Source organism: Peromyscus californicus, unplaced genomic scaffold, assembly GCF_007827085.1.
Source record: "Peromyscus californicus insignis strain IS unplaced genomic scaffold, ASM782708v3 Scaffold_5__1_contigs__length_169319896, whole genome shotgun sequence".
Classification (NCBI taxonomy): Eukaryota; Metazoa; Chordata; class Mammalia; order Rodentia; family Cricetidae; genus Peromyscus; species Peromyscus californicus.
The window spans coordinates 154408443-154434353 of NW_026294573.1; the positions used below are offsets into that span (position 1 = coordinate 154408443).

The 25911-nt window shown below is 38.6% G+C and overlaps 1 protein-coding gene across 1 annotated transcript in view; it reads left to right on the forward strand.

Moving 5' to 3' along the window:
- Positions 1-25911, forward strand: part of Cngb3 (cyclic nucleotide gated channel subunit beta 3) — a 170418-nt gene that overhangs the window by 99084 nt on the left and 45423 nt on the right. The window contains exons 11-13 of the mRNA XM_052717246.1: positions 3509-3650; positions 7831-7990; positions 12144-12241. Of these exons, the coding sequence (XP_052573206.1) occupies positions 3509-3650; positions 7831-7990; positions 12144-12241 (400 nt within the window). The remainder of the gene's footprint in view (positions 1-3508; positions 3651-7830; positions 7991-12143; positions 12242-25911) is intronic.

Here is a 25911-nt window from a genome sequence, read left to right on the forward strand (position 1 = left end):
GTATGACCTTGAACTCACAGAGATCCAGATAGATCCCTGCCTCCCAAGTGATTGGATTAAAGGCATGTGTGCCACCACTGTCTGGCCTCTATGTCTAATCTAGTGGTTGACTCTGACCTCTGATCCCCAGATAAATTTTATTTGTTAGAGCACAAATAAAATATCACCACAGATAGAACACTTAAAATTGGAACTAGAAAAGTGGAAATGCAACCTATAAACTCACTTTTGTGCTTCATCTCTTTGACATCAAGCCCATTGTTAGTGAGCCGGGGCCTTCTGGACATTTACTCCATGATGTTTTTATTGTCTTGGCACAATAGTTCTAAACTCTCCCCAAAAAGTAAATGGGATTTTGTTGCTGTTTCTGTTGTGATGGTTATTCCTATATCTACCAGGTTAAAAATATCCCATATCCTTTAAAATGTATTGTATTTGAAAATAATTTACTTATAGATTTGATTTTATTTGAGTGGTAATTTCAACACCAGTTTATTTCATTCTTTATAAAACTACTCTTCTTAGCATTTAAAAAATGATTACCTTTGTTCAAAGACTAATACGGTCATAAAGTACTAAAGTGTTCCTGTTCTGTGTGACTCACTAGAAGAAGAAATGAAGCTGGTTTTTAATTTGTTATTAATTGTTATTAGGAGGCATGCATACATACATATGGGGGTCAGAGCACAGTTTTATGGAGTCATTTTTCTATTTCTACCTTTACATGAGATCCAAGGATTGACCTCAGGTTGTCAAACTTGCGGACAAGGAATTTTTCCACAGAGGAATCTCTTCAGCTCTGCCCCAACCCCATGCTTTATTTTAATATTTTAATTGGCCTATAAACTGGCAGCTTTCCTAATGGAACTTTTGAGCATACTCCATTTTGGTGGGTTTACATCCACCCTCCTCCTCTTCACCTCTCTGTCCCATCTTCCTCATTGTGCCCTTTTGTCCCCAATATTCCTCTTCCATTTTAATATCTCACATGTCCTATTGTCTTCTCCAACCCTCTGCTTAAAGACCCTTTTCATCCCATGGACCGCTTTCTAGTATCGTGGTGTTTACTAGCATTAACCCCACCTAGATGCATGTATTTAACAGTTAGAAGCTGGGATCTGCATGTGAGAGAGAACATACGGTATATGTCTTTCTGAACCTGAGTTCCCTTGCTTCATGTAATGTTTTCCAGTTCCACTCATTTTTTTCTGAAAATTTCATAATTCATTTTTCTTTATAGTCAAATAATATTTAACTTTATGATATACATTTTCATTATCCATTCATCTACTAGTAGAAATCCAAGCTTACTCCATTTTCTGTCTGTTTCAAATAGTGCATCAATGAGCATGGATATGCAAATGTCTCTGGGGTAGAATACAGAGTCCTTTGGGAATATACCCAAGATTAATACAACTGAGTCATTTAGTACTTCTATTTTAAAAATAAAAACTTAACTAAGGCAGAACGTTGTAAAAAGTTCTAACCTGTCATGAATACCAGAGAGGGGAAAAAAACTGAGACCAACTGAGTTGAATGCCTATCTATAAAATATTTGGATTTTTAAATTTATATTTATTAATCCCATGAGAATGTTTATAAAACATATTGTGATCATTTGTTACTCCTCTCTCTAGCTCCTCCCATATCCACCTGACTACTAACCCCAACTTAATGTCTTCTGTAAAAAATAAAAACATGAACTCCAATTTGTGTTGCCTTTATTCCTAGGTGTGGGACCAGCCACTGAACCATGGTATGCCAGCCAAGACCTATACCCTTAAACAAAAGTGACTCTCTTTCCCCAAGAAGCAATCCACTGTCCACAGCTCCTAATTCAGGAGTGGGGCTCATGAACACCTTCTTACTCCTTGCTAGAATGCTCACTGGCTTGATCTTGTGCAGATGTTGTGAAGGCAACAACAGCTGCTGGGAGCTCAAGAGCTCAGTAGTCCTGCCATGTCCAGAAGACACTGTTTCGCTCTGGTCCTCCAACCTCTGGTTCTTATAATCCTTCTTTCCTCTCTTCCATATGCAGGAAGTTTTTTAAGGATACCGTAGTAATGCCTGACCTAGTCTGTGTTATCAAAGCTAAATAATTTTATTTGGTGTCCTGAAGTTCTAAATAAATTACCTATTCTATCCAAGAGTTTAGGATAGATAAGAAAAGAGTTCTCATCTCTTCTCACATTTAAATATTCATTAATATAATAAAATTATGTAGAAAATGTAGTGAACAAATTTATCTGTTCTATTTTTCATTTGTGTACACAATTGGATCAAAATTATAAAGAGTTAACTCATCAACATAAACTTACTTGATCTGTATAATCTCCAGATGTTGTTAGTTTAGTAACTAAAATTTTTATTAGATTTATTTGTTTTAGTGTGGTGGGGAATACCACAATGTGCATGTGGAGTTCTCCTTCTCCTGTGTGGATTCCCAGTGACTGAACTCAGATTGTTAGGCTTGTTGGCAATTATCTTTACCTACTGAACCATCTCATCAGCCCTGGTTTGGCAATTTAAAGATAGCCTCAAATTTTTTGCCATCCGTCTCAGTGAGAGATGGAGTCTCATATATCTTCCAATCAATTCAAACTAGGGATTTGCTTGACAAGTGTAACAGGACAAGAAATTAAGATGTTATGGGATTTCTGAATTATAAGATCCTTTTTAACTTCTTCTTGGGCTATGATCACTCTAGAGGAAACAGCTGCCATTAAGAAGTCTATAAACTTATCTATTAGGATTTCTGATTTTATGTTCTTATGGGCTGTGTGTGTGTGTGTGTGTGTGTGTGTGTATTTTTTTCTTGGTTTGCCTGTTTTCTTTATTTTATTCTGATTTGTTTGTTGGTTAGACTGTTAGTTTTCCAAAATGAGAGCTAGAAAAGGTACGGAGTTGAATGGGTGGAGATGTAGGGACAATATCTGAGCATATGATGGGAAAGTGTATGGAGAACATTTTTTCAATTTAAAATAAAAGGTCCATGTACCTTGAGACAGGCTGAATATGAGGAAACCCAATCTAGTCTCATGAGGAAGATAAGTAGAAAATGATCCTGCTGTTCCCAACCAGACCAGCACAAGCTTCCTTGGGTGTACCAAGAAGAGATCATATGGAGAAGAACATAGAAACCCAGTCAATAGTAAGAGTCAAGGGACAAAGCAGTTGACCTCAAACACGTGTTCCCAGATGTCTCCAATCATCCCAGTCACTCCATCCAAAAGTCCATTCACTGTGGAACATAGACAGCACATCTGTGCTAACTCTTGTACAAATCTCTCACCTAAAAAAATAGAAGCATGATAAAATAGATCACCAAATTTGGAAACAGTAAATATCCTCTTTGGGTTTAAATGTTAGTCATGTCTTAGTGTTTATTCAGAAGTTTACAATAGTGCACACAGTGTTTGCCAGTTCCTGTATACGTAAACTTTGTGTGTGAGCAAAATAGTATTGCAATGATCTGTACAAAAATACCTACCCATCTTTTTTTTTACAGGTATCTGAGATGTTACTATTGGGCAGTTCGAACTTTAATTACTATTGGGGGCCTTCCAGAGCCACAGACTTCTTTTGAAATTGTTTTTCAACTCCTGAATTTTTTTTCTGGAGTTTTTGTGTTCTCCAGCTTAATTGGTCAGGTAAGCAGACAGTGAATTCCTGGGTATAAAATATGTTCACTTTTTATTTATAAATTTTATGGCAGAAATATTGAAATCTGTGGTTTTTTCTCCTTCTCCCTTCTCTTCCTTCTTTTACTGCCTTTCACAGATTTAATGGTGTGAAATAAAATGTGTTTATACCAACATTACAAATTGACTATTTTTTTGAGACAGTCTTGATACATAGTCTAGGTTAGCCTCAAACTCATGGTCCTCTTTCCTCTCATTGAAGAGTTAATTCACATTCTAAGTGCTGAAATTACATACCCCATGCCACCATACCCAGATGTTTTTTTTTTCTTTTTTGCCATTAAATCTTCCAGAAGACCTGATGGCCAAATCTGTTAGGATATAAACCCTTCGAATTTACAGTAAAACATTATAATTCATAATACATAGCAGAATCTAGAATCTGAGCCAGGTGTTTCATGGAGCACATATTGTTGTTGCCTAGCAAGTTGCAAAATGCACAATGCAAAGTGGGCCTGTGTGATGTGTCAGAACCAAGACTGCAGTGAGCTCATGTAGCACAACATGGGCAAGTCCTACTAGAGACACCTCAAACTCTTTACATATTTTATGTGAAGTACTTTTTGGTCATTATGAATTCAGAGACCTTTTATTGTTTCCATTTTTGCAGCCCCCACATTCAGTTATGCAACTCCACATAAGGTTATAATGCATGATTTAAGAAACTGAGTACTACATCACAAAATCAATAAACCCACTAGAGAAAGTATTGATTCTTAACACACTCACAGATGTATGGGTAAAATTCATTCTGTAACAATAAAAACTACTTACCATGATATTTGATACTGCTCAAAAATTGTCAGAACTCAAATAATGCATCCATTGATGTTAAGTATCTGCTAAACATGGAAGATGACAGAAAAATTTAGAAGCCCTCACTATTCAGAAAAGGGAAGCCTCTCAGGTTACATGGAACAGATGCAGATGAGGTATTTTCAAGAGCCAGGTAATGTTCAGTTATCATCAACAGGCAGTTCAGTTAATCAGAATCGGTTATGAAAAGATGTCAGTGGCAAAACCTGAAATGTGTTTGAGATCCAAATGGCAATGATGGGACAAATGACCTTTGGAAGTAAGAAAAAGTGCAAGAATAAAATATTTTATGGATTCTGAATGCTAGATTTGAATTTTACCTTGACAGCAATGGGGAGCACTCTAGGGAAGGTACTGAACATCGAGATTCAAGGTTACTTATAATATGAACCCAAAGGACCAGTGTTTTTAAATATGTGTTTTATTATTACTTAGGTGTGGTAAGTCTAGCAGATCAAGGACAATTGCTATTGAAATGATTAATTTGTTATTTATGCTCATGGTTCTTAAAAGGAGGGAGCATGCCACACCACGAAAATGAGGATGTTGAACAAAATAAGTAATTACTGGGTTTGGGGAGTTCTACAGCTAAGTAAACATTAGGGTTAGCTAATTTGAATAATCTCATCAGGTTTTGAGTTGTTGTTCTATTGATCTGGTGCCTAGTACTGTCATGCACAACAGGTAGTGTCTTAAATGGGGGAGACTACATGAGGGCTATATAAAAATAAGAATTATAGATTAGCTAATTTGAATTATGAAAAGCACTCTCAGGAGAATGGGTCATTATCTCTCAGCAACTGGCTGTAGCAAGGAGGAGCAAGCAAGGACTTAGGTCAGCAAGCCTCCAAACACAAACACATAAAAATACAGAAAATACATAGGCGGTTAATGTCGATGCACAGGAGCATGTCAACTTCAGACATCTTAATGGACTATATAGAAAAGTTGGAAAGACATCTCCATTGGGGGAAAATATTGGAATATTTGGAATACTGAAATTTTGGAACATCAAGAATTTAAAAATTGCAAGTGTAAGCTATCATAGCAATCGATGGGAAAATTCACAAATGGTTGAAATATGAAGCTAGTTGGAGAAATTTTCAATTTAAATTTAAATGAAATGAAACAACAAAAAATATAATTTGTCATAATATATCATAAAATCAATGTGGGGTACATTCACTGTTTTCTCATTTTTACAGATGAGGAGACTCTAGATTAAAGAGATTAAGAGGTTGAGCAGCGTGTAGTGTTATATATCTTTAATCCCAGCACATGGGAGGCTGAGCCAGGAAGATCTCTGTGAGTTCAAGGCCAGCCTTGTCTACATAGTGAGTTCCAGGACAACCAGAGCTGCATAGTGAGGCCCTATCTCAAAAAGGAGAGAGAGATTAAGAGGCATTGCAATTCATACTGTCTTAAAATAGAACAATATGTGAAAATGGACAGTCAAAGTAAAATCTAACACATATTGAGCCCTTGGTGTGTGCAAAGCAGTTTTCAAAAGACTAGGAAATGATGTCCCTGTCCTGTAATGTCAGCACTTGGGAAGCAGAAGCAAGAGGAGGGGAAAGTTCAAAGCCACTCAGTCTCCACAGCAAATTGCAGCTCAGCTGGGACTGCATTGCTGTCATTTGTCTCAAAACTCAAACAAGAGAGAAAAGGGGAAAGGATGCCTAGTGCACCTGCCTTTCAAATTGGATTAAAGATCTAACCAGAGCAAGAAACACCTAAAACTGGTGCTGAAGTACACCAGAAATTAAAGCTGGAGATAAAGATTAGTGCCTTAAGCTCTCTGAGGGAATAAAAGATGCTAGGAAGGAAAGAGATAGAAACAAAAGTAAGAGAGCCGGAAACAAAATCTCCATGTATTCAAAATCCACGCATTGTGACTATGCCTCAAAATTAGTCATCATCCTTCACTCCTGAATTCTACTCTCTAGTACAACTCACAAGTCCTGCATTGTCTAACTCTCCAAACATGATATGCTTCGCTAGACTGGAAGTCGTATGGAATACATATTGTCCTTAGTGCCTTCATCAGTGAGACCCAACATTGCTGAAGAGTAGTACATAAGACGTTCAGATGAATACGCTACAAATCCTTGGGCCCTCAAGACCATTTTAAAATACCATTTTAAGATTGTCCTTGATTACAGATAACACTCTTGTTGAATCTCTCAACCTCTAATACATCATGTCTGACAGCTTTAGAGAACTAGATAATGCTGTTCGTGGCATATGAACGTGGAAAGAGAAGATCTAGGAATTGAGGCTGTAGAAGACTATTTGGAGAGCCATTGAAGAATAAGAGTGTCTGAAAAAAATGGATATAAAAGGACTGTCTGTAGAGCTCTTAGCAAATAGTTTTAAGAAGAAATAGATTCTATTACCTCTAAAACTGTAAATTGAGGAAGAAATCACAATGAAAGGTATTTGAGCTATACTTAAAAAAATACAAAAAAAAAAAAAACTGGAATTTTTTCCATAAGCAGAAAAGGCTCCACAGCTACTAGAATGAATGAGCAAAGTATTAGTGTGAAAGTGAGGCCTGGCTTTCCTCCTATAATAAACCCACAGTCAAAGCAAATTTATAAGCACTTGCTTCTCTCTATGTGAGAGGAAGAGCCAAGCAATATATCTTTTTTGTGCTGAGACCTTAAAGATCAGCTTTTAACCTAGAGTGGGTTTTTATGGCTGAGTTATAAACATCCGAGAACTAAACCTGACAGTTCCTTAAGGATTGTCACAGCGGCAGACAACGCTTCAGTAATTTCAGCACATTTCAACTTCTGCTGAATACTGTGCCGTGAGCATGATAAGATTTGATTTTATCTGTCTAAACAACACAAAAGGAAGAACGGAGTCTGAAATTGCATGATGAGTTGAGCCTATAGAGCCAGCCACCCTGGCTGATCTGTGAAGGGTACTTTCGTAGAGAGACTCATCAAAATCGACTAGCCATTCTGCAGGATAATTGCTCAACTCTCATTACACTTCCCTTGCATCTGTGCAGGGATTATAGTTGCTTTAAAATGTCAGCTATCATCTTCATGGTAATATATAAGTATGTGAAGATTATGTGCATTCACCTGCATTATGAGACCAAAGTCTCACAAAAATTTCATACGATTGATATAATGGGCCTTATTATTGTCAGGGAGATAATCTGATTTCCAACATTTTATTAGGACATGATGTCAGTGTGTAAAGTCAGACAATCAGAATAATAGATGGGATGTTGTATAAGGACAAGCAATTCAGATGAAATTTCTCTCTTGGGTGTGAATGACCACGTTTATGGTTTTAGATGCGTGATGTAATTGGAGCAGCAACAGCCAATCAGAACAACTTCCACATCTGCATGGACCATATCATTGCCTACATGAACAAATACTCAATTCCTCAGAGTGTGCAGTATCGAGTTCGGACTTGGCTGGAATATACATGGAACTCTCAGAGAATACTAGGTGAGCATGACAAATGATGGCTTACATTACTGTAAACGTTATCACAAAATAAAAATTATGTGAGGTAAAAAAGGAGATCTTTGGATTTGAATAACAGGTTGAAAAAAAAATGATCTCTCAGGCATTAATTTAGTACGAATGATTTTTCTTAAATGTAGATGCATATTCTAAGGCAAATCTTGGAAGAGAAAGGTTAAATTTTACTCGGTGCCTACCAGATGCTAGGAATTACACAGTTTGCCTCATATCACACACATACACACAAATTGGGGAAATTGGGTGTCATTGACCCCTTTTCAGAGCCAAGGAAATAGCAGATCCTCTAAGTGCAAAAATTGGCCAAGGACTCATAACTGGAACTGAGCCCTGAATCTGTTCTCCAAGCTCATGTTCTGTCTGTGACAGCTCCTCTCCCTGAGAGCACAGTGTGCAGAGAAAGCACAAGCTTTCAGGCCATTTTCATTGCACAGCATGGTTTTCAGTCAGTCCTAAGAGACCATTATTTATCAATGTTGTCTGCTCTGCAACTACAGCACTGGAACCCCAAAAATGAAATTTTACTAAAGCATTTAAAGTAAGTTATGGGCTAGTTGACAATAAATTCAATTTTCTGTTTCTTCTTTAAAAATAAGCATTAATATTACTGAGAAGTCAACAAAAAGCTACTTCCTTTAGTGAAAATATCAGATTCTCAAATCACATTTTTTTTCCTAAGAGAAGAAAGTGTCTATTGGTTCTGGCTGTAGGATTTTCCTCTACCAGTATGCCACTGGTAAGAAACTACAGTCTCCCAGAATTATCAGAGCACCATGTCCCTTCTCTTTAGTGTCCACAGATACTCATGAGAGCAATTCTAGCAGGAAAGAAACTGCAAGGTGAGGCTTCTGGTCACAGCTACAGACACTGATGCAACTCTAGCTTAGTGAGTAACTAGAGACAAATAGCCCTCAGGAATAAGAAATGGTGCTTTAAAAACTAGTTAATTTTAGTTTATGTGTATGTGTGAGGACCTGCATATATTTATGTGCACTGCATGCATGCCTGGTGCCTGCAGAGGCCAGAAAATGGCTTTGAATTCCATGCAACTAGAGTTACAGCTAGTTGTGAGCTACCAAATGGATACTGAGAACTGAATCCAGGTTCTCTGCAAGAGTACCAAGTGCTCTTTACCACTGAGCCATCTCTCTAGCCTGCAAGCTATGTTTTTATATGAAAGATGGCATGGAATCCCAGTAGAGAGGCAAGTGAATCTCTGTGAATTGAAGACTAGCTGCTGCACATTGCAAGTTCCAGACTAGTCAGGCCTATATAGTGAGACTGTCTCAAAGAAGGCAAATACATTATTTTTAGAAAAGAAAACATACAAGATAATGCACCCTCAAGAACCCTGAGCATACTTGATATTAAGAATGGGTGTGGTTGGAAGTTTTCCTGTGTCCTCAAATCTCTCCCACTCACGTCCCCCAAGTAAATGCACAGAGGTTTATACTAATTTTAACTGCTTGACCATTAGCTCAGGCTTATTACTGACTAGCTCTTACACTTAATTAATTAAGTGTAATTAATCCATAATTCTTATCTGTGTTTAGCCACGTGACTTGGTACCTTTTCTCAGTTCATCTTGCTGTATCTGGCTGGTGACTCCTGACTCAGGTCTTCTGCTTCCCAGAATTCTCCTTGTCTGCTTATCCCACCTATATTTTCTGCCTGGCTACTGGCCAATCAGCATTTTATTTATCAACCAGTCAGAGCAACACACATTCGCAGCATACAGAACAACATCCCACAGCAAATGGGAACCTTTTTTTTTTTTTAATTAAAAATCCTGTCAGTCTGCACATCCATCATTTAATTCACATGTAGGAAAAAATCCATAATGGGTTCAGATTCATTATTGGGTTAAAAAGCAACTAAATAATAATAATTTAAATTTACTTGCTAGCACATTTCCTCATTAGATTATATTCCCAGTTGAGATTCCTACTAATTTGCTCAATCCAGCAAGTCATTTACAGTCTCTCTGAGTTTAAATTATTTTGAGTTTTTTTTTCTATTTGCACAGTAGAAATGAACATCTGACCATACGATTGTTACAAAAGTCAAGTAAGATAATGAACAAGACAGACTTCCATATGCCTTCAAACACCACCTACCACTCATTGCCATTTGCCATCCTTAGCCTGATGGGACTGGCAGAAATAAGAACTAGATCCTTTTTCCACCTCATCCTGTTCACTAACCTTTGCCTCACGATCACTAAATTTAATATCTTAAGCCAGGTGGTGGTGGTGCACACCTTTAATCCCAGTACTCGGGGGGCAGAGGCAGTCAGATCTCTGTGAGTTCAAGGCCAGCCTGGGCTACGGAGTGAGTTCCAGGAAAGACTCCAAAGCTACACAGACAAACCCTGTCTCAAAAAAATTAATATCTTAGGGTGTTTGGCCATCCTACCACCAGAGTAGGTCAGTTCAGGGTGTCTCTCGACCATTGTCAACAGTCTATTGTGGGGGCATCTTTGTGAATTTCTGTGGGCCTCTCTAGCACTTTGCTTCTTCCTATTCTCATGTGGTCTTCATTTACCATGGTCTCCTATTCCTCGTTCCCCCTCTCTGTTCTTGATCCAGCTGGGATCTCCCGCTCCCCCAAGCTCTCTTTCCCTCAACCCTCGCCCTTCATTACCCCCACTCACATCCAAGTTGTTCATGTAGATCTCATCCATTTCTCCATCATTGGGCAATCCCCGTGTCTTTCTTGGGGTCCTGTTTTCCAGGTAGCCTCCCTGGTGTTGTGAGTAGCAGTCCAGTCATCCTTATTCCACATCTAGTATCCTCCTATGAGTGAGTACATACCATGTTTGTCTTTCTGAGTCTGGGTTACCTCACTCAGGATGATTTTTTTCTAGATCCATCCATTTGCCTGCAAACCTCATGATGTCATTGTTTTTCTCTGCTGAGTAGTATTCCATTGTGTATATGTACCAAATTTTATTTATCCATTCTTCAGTTGAAGGGCATCTAGGTTGTTTCCATGTTCTGGCTATTACAAACAATGCTGATATTGGCTTGATCTGTTTGGGAGGCATCCAGGCAGTGGGACCGGGTCCTGTGCTCAATGCATGAGTTGGCTGTTTGAAACCTGGGGCTTATGCAGCAACGTTTGGCTCAGCCTGGGAGGAGGGGACTGGACCTGCCTGGACTGAGTCTACCAGGTTGATCTCAATCCTCAAGGGAGTCTTTGCCCTGGAGGAGATGGGAATGGGGGGTGGGCTGGGGGGAAGAGAAGGGGGGGAGAACAAGGGAATTCGTGGCTGATATGTAGAATTAAATTATATTGTAAAATAAAATTAAATTAAATTAAAAAAATAATATCTTAAATTCTCAAAAATAATGTTCTGGAATATTCAGTATGCCATTTGTAGTTAAAATACTTCATTGCTCTCAGGCTGGAGAGATGGCTCAATAGTTCAGAGCACTGACTGCTCTTCAAGAGGTCCAGAGTTCAGTCCCCTAAACCATATAGTGGCTCAGAACTGTCTATAGTGGGATCTGATGCCCTCTTCTGGCATAAAGTTGTACATACAGATAGAGCAGTCATACATAAAATGAATAAATAAATCTTTACACTTCAATGTTCTCATGAGCAAAATAGCACCATTGTGACATATGAAGGGCTGGGTACGGTGGAATTGCCTGTAATTCCAGCACATGGGAGGACAAAGTAGGGAGTTTGCTGTGAGCTCAAAGCCAACCTGAGCTACACTGCAAGATCTTGTCTCTCAAAACAAGGAAGGGACACATCTGAAACTCCAATGCGATGAAGATGAAGAAGAAGGATCACTAGAGCCCATTGACTAACCAGTCTAGACAGTAAGTTTCAAGGTCAATGAAAGCCCCTATCTCAAAAATGAGAGTGGGGAGTAATCAAGGAAGACACCAATGTCCAACTCTAGTCTACACAAGGCACATGCACACATTTAATTAAACACATACATGTAGATCTAATATTCATAATAGACACATTGAAATTAAGACATGTTTATTTACAAAACATTTGCATTTTGTTGTCTATGTTTTCAATATTTTTCTATTTATTCTTTGGTGAATTGTTTTACTAATTATTCTACTTTGGGATGGGTGTATTTATTTTTACAAAGATGAGTCCAGTTTGCTTGAGAACCTACCAACAGCAATGCAGTTATCTCTCGCCATTGACACAAACTTCAGTATCATCAACCAAGTAGAGTTGTTTAAGGCAAGTACTTTTATAATTAATGGAAATATAAAATGTCAATTTCTTCATAAAAATTTAAGTTCTTACTTTATATGGAATTCATGTTTTTTTCTTATTTGTTTTTTTATTAATTTATTTGTTTTGTATGTACATGTGGGAGATTGGGGAATACACATGTGCCAAGGTGTGCATGTGGTGATCACAAGGAAATTTCCAAGGGTCAGTGGGCCCCAGAAGTCAAACTGAGGTGAACAGACTTGGCAGCAGGTACTTCTACCTGCTGAGCCATCTCACTGTTCCTGCCTTATGTTTTAACAAAGTCAAAATAACCTATACAATTTACAAGAATCAAAAAGATTATGGGTCCCCGCTCAACAGACAACTTGCTCTTTAGAAGCCTCTCCGTTCTAATTAGTGTCAAGGAAGAGGAGTTCTTCAGACAAGTTCTTCAGACTCTTCTTGCATAAATTTAAATTTAATTAAACACTACTGTTCTGTCTTTGCTAACACATGCATCACCTTCCATTTATGAATGTACCTTGGCAATGTATGATGAATCAAGCTCCTAGATCAGTTCTGCATTGATCTACTCATGTAACTATTACTAATGCTTTAGACTTAGCTTTTTTTTTCTTTAAGGAAAAGTCTTGCAATACAGCACTAGTCAGCCTAGAATCTGCAATAATAAAAATAAACCAATTTTAGTATGGTTTGAATTATGGTGTCATCACCAAAATTCATGCTGAAATTCAATTCCTATATTAAAAGGTATGGCCTTCAGCTAGTGACTGAGTCATAAAAATTCTATTTTCTTGCTCTATGTCTTTTTCTAGAGAGGCATGAATGTTTATTCACTCCAGACAGGGCAATGATTACAGACAAAATAATTCTGCCCAAGTATAGTTTAGCAAACCAGTGAGTTTGTAGGATTTGCTTACAGAAACATAGGTAAGGAGTTACCTGCAGAAGCATAGGTAGCTCAAAGGCATGACAGGAAAGCCCACCCCATCAATGATGACTCACAAAAGCTGAATCCCTGAAGTTCCCTGCTCAACTTCCAAGCAGCTCCTCTTCCCTAGCAACTGCTTACTGCTTATGCAACCTTGCAGACAGGTCTTTCTGAGCTTCCTGGGTTTTACAAGTTCTGTGAGCCTTATAAGTTTCATTACCTTCTTATGAGTATCCTCCTCTCTCAAGGAGGGACTGTTGGAATTTGGAGGAAATAAATAAATATATATATATATATATATATATATATATATATATATATATATATATATATATATATATATATATCTTGAATATGAAAGCACAAACAGACTAAGATCTGTTAGTTTGGAGTGATAAATCCTGCATGAAAATGTCATGTAAACAATTTGATTTCCTAATCTTGCACTCCTGGGAGAAATTCATATTAGAACAATAATTTAGACCTATACATATATTGATGTCTTTAAGCATGGTATCAGTGTGAACACTGAATTCCAGCAAAGACAAAAAAATAAAATGTAAGCCATGCAGAAGCTTGTAGCCGGAACTTTCTCTGGTCCTGCCTTGCCTAGCAGTCTGGATGAATCTCTCCCATCCTCAGTCCCACAGTTGCTTATAAAATAATCACTCAGAGGCTTATATTAATTACAAGCTTGTATGGCTCAAGCTTCTTGCTAGGTAGCTCTTTTATCTTAAATTAACCCATTCCTACAAATCTATATGTTGCCATGTGGCCATGGTGTTACCTGTCTGCTGACATCTTGTTGCTCTTTCAGTGGCAGGCCTGAGTCTCTTGCCTATCTCTTTCCTGTATCTCTCCTTGGATTTCCTCCCTGCCTCTAAGCTGCCTCGCCATGGGCCAAAGCAGCTTATTTATTAATCAGTGGAAACAACATATATTTACAGCATGCAGAAAGACATCCCACAACAGAAGCACATGCCTTGAAATACATAATTACTGTCACTGGCCAAAAGATGAAAGAACAGAAGCTGTGTGGGGAGACTGTTAGGCAGAGTTACTTCAAAGCAGGTCAATATCCAAGGACTCCTGATTGCACTCAGATCTAGATTTCCACCAGGATTGTGATTAAGTTATAAAAGGTGTGATAATATTCAAGTTGCCAGATGACCCAAAACAGAAAAGAATAATCTTAATTGTGCTCACTGCAAATTATAACATTTTTAATTAAGCATTTTTAAACAATGAATAAAGCCAAAATTAACAGCAACAAGTAGGAAAGTAAAATTTAGAACTTACAAATCAAATTAAATATTTCAAATGTTAAAAAAAAACACTAGTTCTTTAAGAATTCTTTTTATGGGAGGCAGAGACAGGTGGATCTCTGTGAGTTTAAGGCTAGCCTGGTCTACAGAGCAAGTTCCAGGACAGATTCCAAAGTTACACAGAGAAACCCTGTCTCAAAAAAAAAAAATTATTTTTAGACCTAGGAAGTTTACTGACTTCAAACTCTGTGAATCACAGAGTTATAGATGAGAATGTCCTAAATTTTTACTTATATAGGTTTTGTGGATTACTTAAACTACATGAAGTCTAACATATCAGGTCATGAATAATAAGTTTTAAGAGTCACACTGAATTTGAATATGTTTCGGCTAACTGTGAGAGTAGGGATTGAGGAGAAGGCCAACTGACAAGACAGAAACCTGATCAACAATTGCTTCTCAAAGGTAGTTAGGAATAGAGATATCTAACAGGAATGTGTCAATAGTACACAGCACAGTTTCTGACAGAGAACAGTGGTGAGTCCTCTCACCCATAGTATTTAAGCAGTTAACAATTTCTGTAGAGAGGAAGGCAACTTAGAGTTGATATAGTTGACTCTATACAACAACTCACTTAGTGCTCCCCTAAGTAGCACAATTAAATTCTGGACAAGAGTGGAATCGTTGTTGTTGTTATTTTTGGTCTAGCCTCCCACTATATAACCCTTTTGGTCTAGGACTCAATATATAAACTAGGTTGGCCTTGAACTCACAGAGATCCATGGGATTGTTTCTTTTGATCTGTAATTCCAGGATAAATAGAAATAGACTGCAGTGTTGTGTAGCAATTTCCACCAAAATAAACTATGTCATCTTAGAGGGAAGATCATTAAGACCTAGGATGTTCTAAATAGAGTTGAAACATTACGTCCTTTGGGATAACTGTTTAGGGCCCAGGATGTCCTAAACAGAGGTTTCTTAATACTCATAAAGTAAAAAATGTAAAGCTTCAATAATTCCTTTAAATTGACAAGATATTAGAGTCCCCTCATTCCTCAAGCTGATGTAAGCATTAAGGACTGCTAAACTGTGCAGCTTTGAAGAAACTCAGACAAGCTGAACTGACTAGACAGAGATCTACCAATATGTTTGGAAGAACACTCTCCAACCTCTCCAGATCCTGCAGGTTGTGCAGTGTGCTCGAGGTTTCCAGCTCTCATGAGCTGTCACTCATGCTGGGGTGGGCTTTAGTAATGCAGCTGTCTCTGAGTCATTTCTGCCCCCGTAAGTAATTCACCCACATTCTTGTAAGTAACCCCAATAAAAGTCATTGATTCACCAAGTTTGACTTTGGTGGTATATGAACTGTGTTCTGTCATTGGTTCCCTTCTGGGGTGAATAGATGTTTATTCATATCTCCCTAGAAACACCCCGAAAAATTCACACAATAGCAATTAATGCAAAAGAATGATAAGTTGTTATCAGGCAACATTACAGAGAGGTCCTTCATAATCCTTCAATTCCAATAATACTGCCACCCTATACATTGATTTACCAAATATTTGCATGCTCCTCAAGCACTCAGATATATTTGGAATGAGGTTGTCAAAGGTAAGAATGAAGCCATTACTTACTCTGGATCTTGATGTAGATATGTCTCTCCACAAAAATACAAATATTTGCCATTTACTCAGCACCTACCATGTGGCACAGTGTAGTGACTTATTTGTTATTACTCTCTAGTTGTGGGCTGAGTCATACTTCCCGGTTTCAAAAGTTGAAGTTGTAATCCCTTGACCTCAGCAAACAATCACACTTAGAGATAAGGCCTCTAAAGGGTTGATTAACCTAAAAAGGGGTCTATAATGCAGTGTGACTGCTTGTCTTAACAAGAAACAAAAGTTTGAAGTATACAGAAAGACACAGGGGAGGAGTGAGCAGGATGAGATTTGAGAACTCAGTGGAAAGACAGCCACCTACAAAACAGGGAGAGGGGGAACAAAAGATACAGATGTGCAGACCCCATGACCACGAGCTTCTAGCATCCAGAACTCTCAGAATTAGATTTTTTCTTCTTTAAATCACACAATGTGTCATATGTGGTTATGGTAGCTACAGAAAACTAATGTGCTCTTTTTAATTGAAAATAGGTTCCTTTCTATTACATTATTTCCTGATTATAGTTTCCCCTCTCTCTACTCTTCCCAATTCCTCCACATCTCCCCTCCTCTCCAGATCCACTCCCTTTCTGTGTCTCATTAGAAAAGAACAGCCTTCTAAGAGATAACAACCAAACATGGGAAAATAAAATACTGAAAGGTGAGGCAAAACATTCATATCAAAGTTGGACACAGCAACCCAAGAGGACGAAAAGAGTCCCAAGAGCAAGCAATAGAGTCAGAGACCCACTTATTCTCAAAGTCAGGAATCTCATTGGAAAAAAAAAGCTAATAGCATTAGTATGCACACAGAGGAATTGATGTAGAGCCATGTAGTCCCTGTACTTGCTGCTTCAGTCTCTGTGAGCTCATATGTGCTTTACTTAGCTGATTCAGAGGGCTATGTTCTCCTGGTGTCCTTCATCACCCCTGACTCTTACAATCTTTCTGCCTCTTCTAACTCAGGATAATCTGAGCTCAGAAGGGAGGAGTCCATTCAGACTCTCTCTCCACATAATATCCAACTGTGGGTCTTGACATCTGTTCCATTCTCCTGCTGGAGGAAGCCTCTCTGATGATGACAGGACAAGCCACTGATCTATAAGAAAGGCAGAATATCATTAGGAATCATTTTATTGATCTTTTTAGACCAGTCAGGTTTAGTTTTACCCTGGGTCTCTGGGGTATCTAGTCTCTGGTTCCTGGTTACCTAAGCAGGACTAGGTATCAGTTCCTTCTGGTGGAGTGGGCCTTAAGTCAAATCAGACATTGCAAGCTACTCCCGCAAGTTCTGTGCCACAAGTGCCCTACCATATTTTGGAGGCAGGATAGATTGTAAGTTATAGGTTTTGTGACTGGGTTGGTGTCCACGTTTCTCTTTCAGTAGCCTATAGAATACCTCCCACACCAAAGAGATTAGAACTTAGGGATGGAGACTCCAGTTAGGCACCAGCTCAACTTCTCCATGTGTAGATGGATGTTTCCTTCCCACCAATTCCCAAATAACCACTCAGAGGCTTAATATTAATTGCAAATGCTTGGTCAATAGTCAGGCTTGTTACTAGCTAACTCTTATATTTAAATTAATCCATATTTCTTATCTATGCTTGGCCATGTGGCTCATGGCTTGTTTCCACATTTTCTACATATCCTGCTTCCTAGATGTCTGGCTGGCATCTCCCCTGACTCCACCCTTCTTCATCTTAGTATCCTCAGTTTGATTGTCCCGCCTAACTTTGTCCTGCCTTGCTATAGGTCAACCAGCTTCTTTATTAACCAATGAGAGTAATACATATTCATAGTGTACAGAAGGATTATTCCACAGCATCCATGTTCAATGAGTTGTGTAAATGTCACCCTTGGCAATGGGGCCAATTGTAAGTTTGTAGAGAGTAACCCTTTGTCTTAGGATCAGCCTGGGTTGTTTGTAAATTTTCATAAGCCCTCCTTGGCCAACTACTCAATTGAATGCAACTCAGCCCCTCTGCTGGAAGCCTTGCCTGACTACAAGAATGGCCAGGTGACACTCTGTATCCCCCATTACTAGGAGTCCTCATTAGGATAACCTTCGTAGATTCCAAGAAGTTTCCACAGCACTAGGTTTCCATACCACCCCACAAGGGCCTCCCAATGCCAGCCATCTCTGCCTGTACTCTCTCCCTCCATCTCATCTCTCCCACAGCCTGATCCCTCCCACTCCCATCCCAACCCAATACCTCCCCATCTCCAGTCCATGCATACAGTCTATTCTATTTCCCCTTCCCAGGGATATCCATGAGTCCCCCTTACACCCCTCCTCTTTACCTAACCTCTCTGCATCTACAGACTGTAGCTTGGTTATCATTTAGTTAATGGCTAATATCCACTTGTAAGTGAATACCTACCATATTTGTCTTTCTGTGTCTGGGTAACCTCACTCAGGATGATTTCTTCTATTTCCATCTATTTGCCTATGAATTTCATTATGGCATTTTTTAACAGCTGAGTAATACTTTATCATGTAAATGTCCCACATATCATTCATTCGTTCTTCTGTAAAGGACCATCTAGGTTATTTCCAGTTTCTGGCTATTATAAAACAAGCCACAGTGAACATGGTTGAGCAAGTGTTCCTATGGTAGAATAAAGCATTCTTTGGATATATGCCCAAGAGTGGTATACCTGGGTCTTGAAGTAAATCAATACCCAATTTTCTGAGGAATGTCTATACTGATTTTCACAGTGGTTGTACAAGTTTTCACTCCCAGCAGCAATGGAGGAGTGCTCCCCTTGCTCCAAATCCTCACCAGAATGAGCTGTCACTTGTATTATTGATCTTTACCATTCTGCCAGGTGTAAGATGGAATCTCCAAGTAGTTTTGATTTGAATTTCCCTGATGAACAAGAATGCAGAACATTTCTTTAAGTGCTTCTCAGCTGTTTGAGATTCCTCTATTGAGAATTCTCTGTTTAGATCTGTACCTCATTTTTAAATTACATTATTTGGTGTTTTTTATATCTAGTTTCTTGAGTTCTTTATATATTTTGGATATTAGTCCTCTATCAGGTGTGGAGTTGGTCAGAACCTTTTCCCATTCTGTAGGCTGTTGCTTTGTCTGATCGACAGTGTCCTTGTCTTATAGAAGATTTTCAGTTTCATGAGGTCCCCCTTATTAATTATTGACTTAATGCCTGTGCCACTTGTATTCTGCTCACAAAGTTGTCTCCTGTGCCAATGGGTAGAGGCTATTCTCACTTTTCTCCTATCAGGTTCAGTGTATCTGGTTTTATGTCAAGGTCTCTGATCCAATTGAACTTGAGTTTTATGCAGGGTGATAAATATGGATCTATTTTCATTCTTTTACATGCAGACATCCGAGTGGACCAGTACCATTTGTTAAAGTGCTTTCTTCTTCTAGTGTGTATTTTTGGCTTCTTCATAAAAAATCAGGTGTCTGTAGGTGTGTGGATTTATTTCTGGGTCTTCAGTTCAATCCTATGATCAATGTGTCTGTTTTTGTGCTAATACATGTAGTTCTTATTACTACAGCTCCATAGTATATCTTGAAATCAAGTAGGTGATACCTCCAGAAGTTCAGGATTGTTTCAGCTATCTTGGGGTTTTTGTTTTTTCATATGAAGTTGAGAATTGTCCTTTCAAGGTCTATAAAGAATTATGTTGGGATTTTTATAGGGATTGTATTGAATCTGTAGATTGTTTTTTGATAGGATGACCATTTTTACTATGTTAGTCCTACCAATCCATGAGCATGGGAGATCTTTCCATTTTCTCATATCTTCTTTAATTGCTTTCTTCAAAGACTTGAAGGTTTTTAATCATATAAGTCTTTTACTTTCTTTGTTAGAGTTACCTCAAAATATTTTATATTATTTGAGGCTATTGTGAAAGGTATTTTCTCTGATTTCTTTCTTAGTATGTTTATCATTTGTATATGAGAGGGCTACTGATTTGTTTTAATTACTCTTGTACCCAGCCACTTTGCTAAAACTATTCATCAGGTGTAGGTAAAATTTTTGATATCACTTATGCATACTATATCATCCACAAATAATGATACTTTGACTTCTTCCTTTTCTATTTGTGTCCCCTTGATCTCCTGCAGTTGTCTTATTGCTCATGCTAAAACTTCAAGTATGTATTGACTATATATGAAGAAAGTGGACAACCTTGCCTTGTTCCTGATTTTAGTGGAATTGCTTTGAGAGTATCTCCATTTAATTTGATGTTGGCTATAGACTTGTTATAAATTGCCTTTATTATGTTTAGGTATGTCCCATGTATCCCTAATCTATCCAGGACTTCAATCATGAAGGAGTGTTGGATTTCATCCAAGTTCTTTTTGCATCTAATGAAATGATCATGCAGTTTTTTTCTTTTAGTTTGTTCATATAGTGGATTACATTGACAGATTTTCATATGTTGACCATCCCTGCATTTCTGGGATGAAGCCTATTTGATCATGGTGATGATCTTTTTTATGTGTTTTCAGATATGGTTTGCAAGTATATTATTTTTACATCTATGTCCATAAGGGAAGTTAGTCTGTAATTTTCTTTCTTTGTTGAGTCTTTATGTATCAGGTATCAGAATAACTGTGATCTCATGAAACGAATTGGGCGTTGTGTTCAAGCATTACCTGGCTAGCCCCTTAGGAGCCTTTCCAGTAAGCAGGCAGTACTTGGCCTGCTCAGGGTCCTGACAATGTCATCCTACATAGCCCACTTGTGTACCCTGTTTGTGTATGCACTAAGCCCCCTTTAAGAGGTGGGCCCCACCTACCTTTCTTTCTATCTATCTATCTATCTATCTATTTATCTATCTATCTATCTATCTATCTACCTGTCTATCTAACTTTCTGTCTTTATCTTTCTCTTCCCACAAGGCTGCTCTGTGCCCACTTTCTCTCTCCCTTCTTTCCCTTCCTTCCCCCAATAAAATCCTCTATGTGAACACTGTCTGCACGGTGTATCTCTCTCTTACCTGCCATGGGGACCCTTGGCTCCAATGCATCAAGGCTCCCACCTGCCATTTTTAAAATACAACACAATGTTCTTTCTATTTCTATTTTGTGGAATAATTTGAGAAGTATTATTGGTATTAATTCTTTTTTCAAATTCTGGTAGAATTCTGCACCAACAGAAGTCATTGTCATTATATTGGGGAACTGAGAACATTAATATTGAGAGATATCAATGATCAATGATTGTTGATTCCTGTTATTTTGTATTGCTACTGCTACAATGTGTGTGTGTGTGTGTGTGTGTGTGTGTGTGTGTGCACGCGCATGCGTGCGTGTGTGTGTGTGTGTGTGTGTGTGTGTGTGTGTGTGTGTGTTTCCCTTCTTTTGGTTTTCCTGGTGTGAAGTTACTTATTTCCTGTGTTTTCGTGGGTGTATTTAATCTCCTGAGGTTGGTGTTTTCCTTCTAGTACTTTCTGTAGGGCTTTATTGGAGATACATATGTTTTCAAATTTGACTTTAACATGGAATATCATCTTATTTTCTCCATCTATGGTGATTCAAAGTTTTTCTGGGTATAGTAATCTGGGCTGGCATCTATGGTCTCTTATTGTTTTCAGCACATCTGTCCAGCCCCTTCTGGCTTTTAGAGTTACCATTGAGAAGTTGGATGTAATTCTCAATGGATAGCTCTGCCTTTGCATGCTACTTTGTCCTTTTTTCTTTTGGCTTTTAATATTCTTTCCTTGTTCTTCTGTATGTTTATTGTTTTGACTATTATGTGGCAAAGGGACTTTCTTTTCTGGTTCAATATCTTTGGTGTTCTATATAAGCTTTTGTACCTTTATAGGCAAGCTTTTGTACCTTTGCAGGCATCTCCTTCTTTAGGTTAGGAAAATTTTCTTCTCTGATTTTGTTGAAAACATTTTCTGGGCCTTTGAGCCAGGATTCTTCTCCTTCTCTTTCTATTATTCTTAGGTTTGGTCTTTTCATAGTGTCTCAGATTTCCTGGACAATTTATGTCAGGAGTTTTTTCGGTTTAGCATTTTCTTTGACTGATGTATCAATTTCTTGTATTGTAAATCCAGTACCTGAGAGTCTCTATCCATCCCTTGTATTCTGTTGATGAAGCTTGCCTCTGTAGTTCCTGTATAAGTTTCTAAATTTTTTTACTTCCATAGTTCCTTCAGTTTGTGTTTTCATTATTGCTTCTATTTCCATTTTCAGTCTTAGATAGTTTTATTTATTTCCTTTAACTACTTGTTTTTATTGTCTTGGCTTTCTTTAAGGTATTTATTCTTTTCCTCTGATGGCGTGTGTTTTCCTGGATTTCTTTAGGAGATTTGGTCATTTCCTCTTTAAGGACTCCTATCTTCTTCATATAGTTGGCTTTAAGGTCTTTTTCCTGTGCTTCTGCTGTGTTGCAATATTCAGTGACTGCTGTGGTAGGATAGCTGGGCTCTAGTGGAGACATATTGCCTTGGCTGTTATTGATTGTATTCTTATGCTGGTGTCTAGGCATCTGGGTTGGGGATGATTATAAGTCTTGGTGCTGATTTCTAGATTTGACTTTGTTGGGTGTGTGTTTTGTGCCTTGGTTTTTTGTTTCCTTTCTGGATTTTCAAAGAGTGTGATGGGTGTATGTTACCTGTTTTACTGCCTTGCTGAGTTGGTGTGTTTAAAGGGAATGACTGCTGGAATTGGAGGCTAAGATTTAGCCAGGAGTCAGGGGAGGGAGGTTAAGAGGGGATAGTCTGTGGGATCCACAGGAAATATGGGCAGGGGGTGGGAGGTACAGCTGGTGACTGTTACAACATTAGGGATGAGACTGAAAAATTAGGTGTAGGCAAACAGAGGTAGAAAAGAAGGACTGCAGGCAGCCTACCTGCTTTTCTGCCAGGAATGGTCTGTTGCCAAATAATACACTCTTAAAGAAAGCTTAGTTACTGCCTCGATTTTATGGAAAAGCAAACAATGCAGCCAACTGGAGTAATATCCAGAACTCTAAGCAATGCAGCAGAGTTTGAGCACAGGTCCTTCACACCACAGACGGTGAGCTTACCCACTGTGTGATGGTACATTTTGGTTCCCCATCAACCTTTTCCCAGTCATTGATATAAGTCTGCTTTCTACTGATAAGACAAAATACCTGGGACAATCAACTTAAAAGGAGGAAAGGTGTACTTCTTCTTCTCAGTTTCAGTACTCGGTGGTTGTTTGACTGTGTAGTTTGAGGTCTGTGTCAGTACAGTACATGATAATAAGAGCACTTGAGGGGGAGGATGATCATCTCATGGTAGCTAGAAAGCAGAGAGATAGAGTCGGGGTGGGTCCCAGTATTCCCTTCAAGGACACATCCAAATAATCTAATTTCCTTTCATTAGACCCTAAATCCTTAAGGGTCCAGCAACTTCCATTTCTCTGGAATATCATCATCTGGGAACCAGCTTTTAATATGTGATTCTTTCAATGTGTTTCAGATCCGAGAGCAGCAGAAAGGGTCTAGGAGAAGTGTCATGAGAGTGAGAGCATGAAAGTGATCTCTCCTCAGCATTTTTCACACTTGGACTTAGCATATCAGTCAGAGACAAACTCACATGTGCTTTTGTACTTTTCTATTGGTCAGTACAGTCCCAGCACTTGGGAGGTAAAGGCAGAAGGATCAGGAGTTAAGGCCAGCCTCAGCTACAGAGTGAGTTTGAGGGTGGCCTAGGGTACATAAGATTCTGTCTCATAGAAGATAGATAGATAGATAGATAGATTAGATAGATAGACAGACAGACAGACAGACAGACAGACAGACAGACAGACAGATAGATAGATAGATAGATAGATAGATAGATAGATAGATAGATAGATAGATAGATAGATAGATAAAACCCAAAATGTTGTATACTTTCTTCCTCTTAAAGCAGGTAGAAAAAACACACAAGAGTTTCTAAAACTTTGCTTCATCAATCCAGGTTAGTCAGAAAGGTTTGCTACTTTGACATGGAGCTATTGGTTTTGAAATAGCTTAATGATGAATTGTCACATTATTTTTTTCCCATTAAAATGGCTCCTTGAAGATTTTTTTGTTATTTCAGGCCCAAACCTGATTATTAAACTTATCAAGAGTGATTCATTTCCATTATATTGGGTAATATTTTATGATGACTTATTATTCTTATTTTGACTTTTAAATGTATATATTTTTATCAAATTAAGCTAGGGAAATCACACTTTGCTTTGGCCACTAAAACTACCAGAAATGGAAGGAAATTTAATAAAAGTTCTGCCATGCCACCTAGTGGCTAGCATTAGAATCGCATAACTAAAATTAAAAAAAAAAAAAAAAAAAAAGAGCCCCACCACCCCACAGAAGGAAATTGGGAGACCTTGAAACACCAAACTTGAAACATGAATGTCTACTACCTATCAATCAAAGAAGCCATGAAATGTCTGACCATTTGCTACTCTGGAAAAAGTGCAGATCTCACCATACAGAACATTGTAGTGTGACCTGTGACTCACTTATCACTAACGGCTTCTGGAAAATCTGTGGCTTCCTCAGTAGGAACTATCAGGAAGAATCATTTGCAAGTGAGTGACAGTCACACCGGGAATAGAATGGGAAAGGCAAAGCTACGCCTGTGTTCGCACTCAGATCCAAACAGCGGGGGCCTATCCAGACAGGCCATCAAGCATCGCCTCACCAGGGCCTGAAATCGAGAGCTATAGGAAAGCTGTGTCATTGCCACTGCCTTTGCTTTTACAGCAGGAGTGTCAGTCAGGAGTGTCAGTTCCTAGGCTGTTCTCCAAGCCTTTTGTTTTCACTTAAATCCCAGTCTTCACATCCTGAGCAGCTAAGGCAGGAGCCCGGCAGTAGGGACACCACCTTTAGAACCTGTAGCTGCATTCATACTGTCTGCTCTTTAGGAGTGCCTAGGCTGAGGAGAATCTAAATAAATATAAGATTGTGTGTGTGTGTGTGTGTGTGTGTGTGTGTGTGTGTGTGTGTGTGTGTGTGTTTTGCAATAATTAACTAATTTCAAACATATAGTCTATATCCATATTTGATATTTGGAAAGTATAATTATTACTATTGCTGAGAAACAAAACTGACTCAATCTCATGGGGATGTTCATATGGTAAAGCTGAGTTCTTCACGCCTGATTCTAAAAGGATCCTAGAAACTTCACCTCCAGTTTTCCTTCTAGCTGAGAACTTCCCACTTGGAACATGTAATGTTCCTAGAAGAGTGTGTGCCTATATTCCTAGAATTACTGAATCATTGACAGTTGTGGTGGTATTGTGTTCCCCAAAATATTGTGTACCTTAATAAACTTATCTGGGGTCAGAGAACAGAAAAGCCACAAGATACTTAGGCTAGAAAATGTTAGCACACGCCTTTAATCCTAGCATTCCAGAGACAGAAATCCCTCTGGATCTCTGTGAGTTCAAGGCCGCATTGGAAACAGCCAGGCATGGTGACTCACGCCTTTAATCCCAGGGAGTGGTGGTAGAAAGGAGAAAGGTTTATAAGGCGTGAGGACCAGAAACTAGCAGCATTTTGGCTGGTTAAAGATTCAGGCTTCTGGCAGCAGTTCAGCTAAGAGCCATTGGGATGAGGACACAGAGGCTTCCAATCTGAGGAAACAGGACCAGCTGAGGAACTGGCAAGGTGAGATAGCAGTGGCTTGTTCTGTCTCTCTGATCTACCAGCATTGACCACAATAACTGGCCTCAGGTTTGATTTTATTAATAAGACTCTCTAAGATTCATGATACAGACAGTTCTTAAAGGAAGCTGATAGAGAAACCTATTACTATTGTTTGCAAACATTGAGTGTATGGCTAGATCTAATGGGATTTAAGACTCA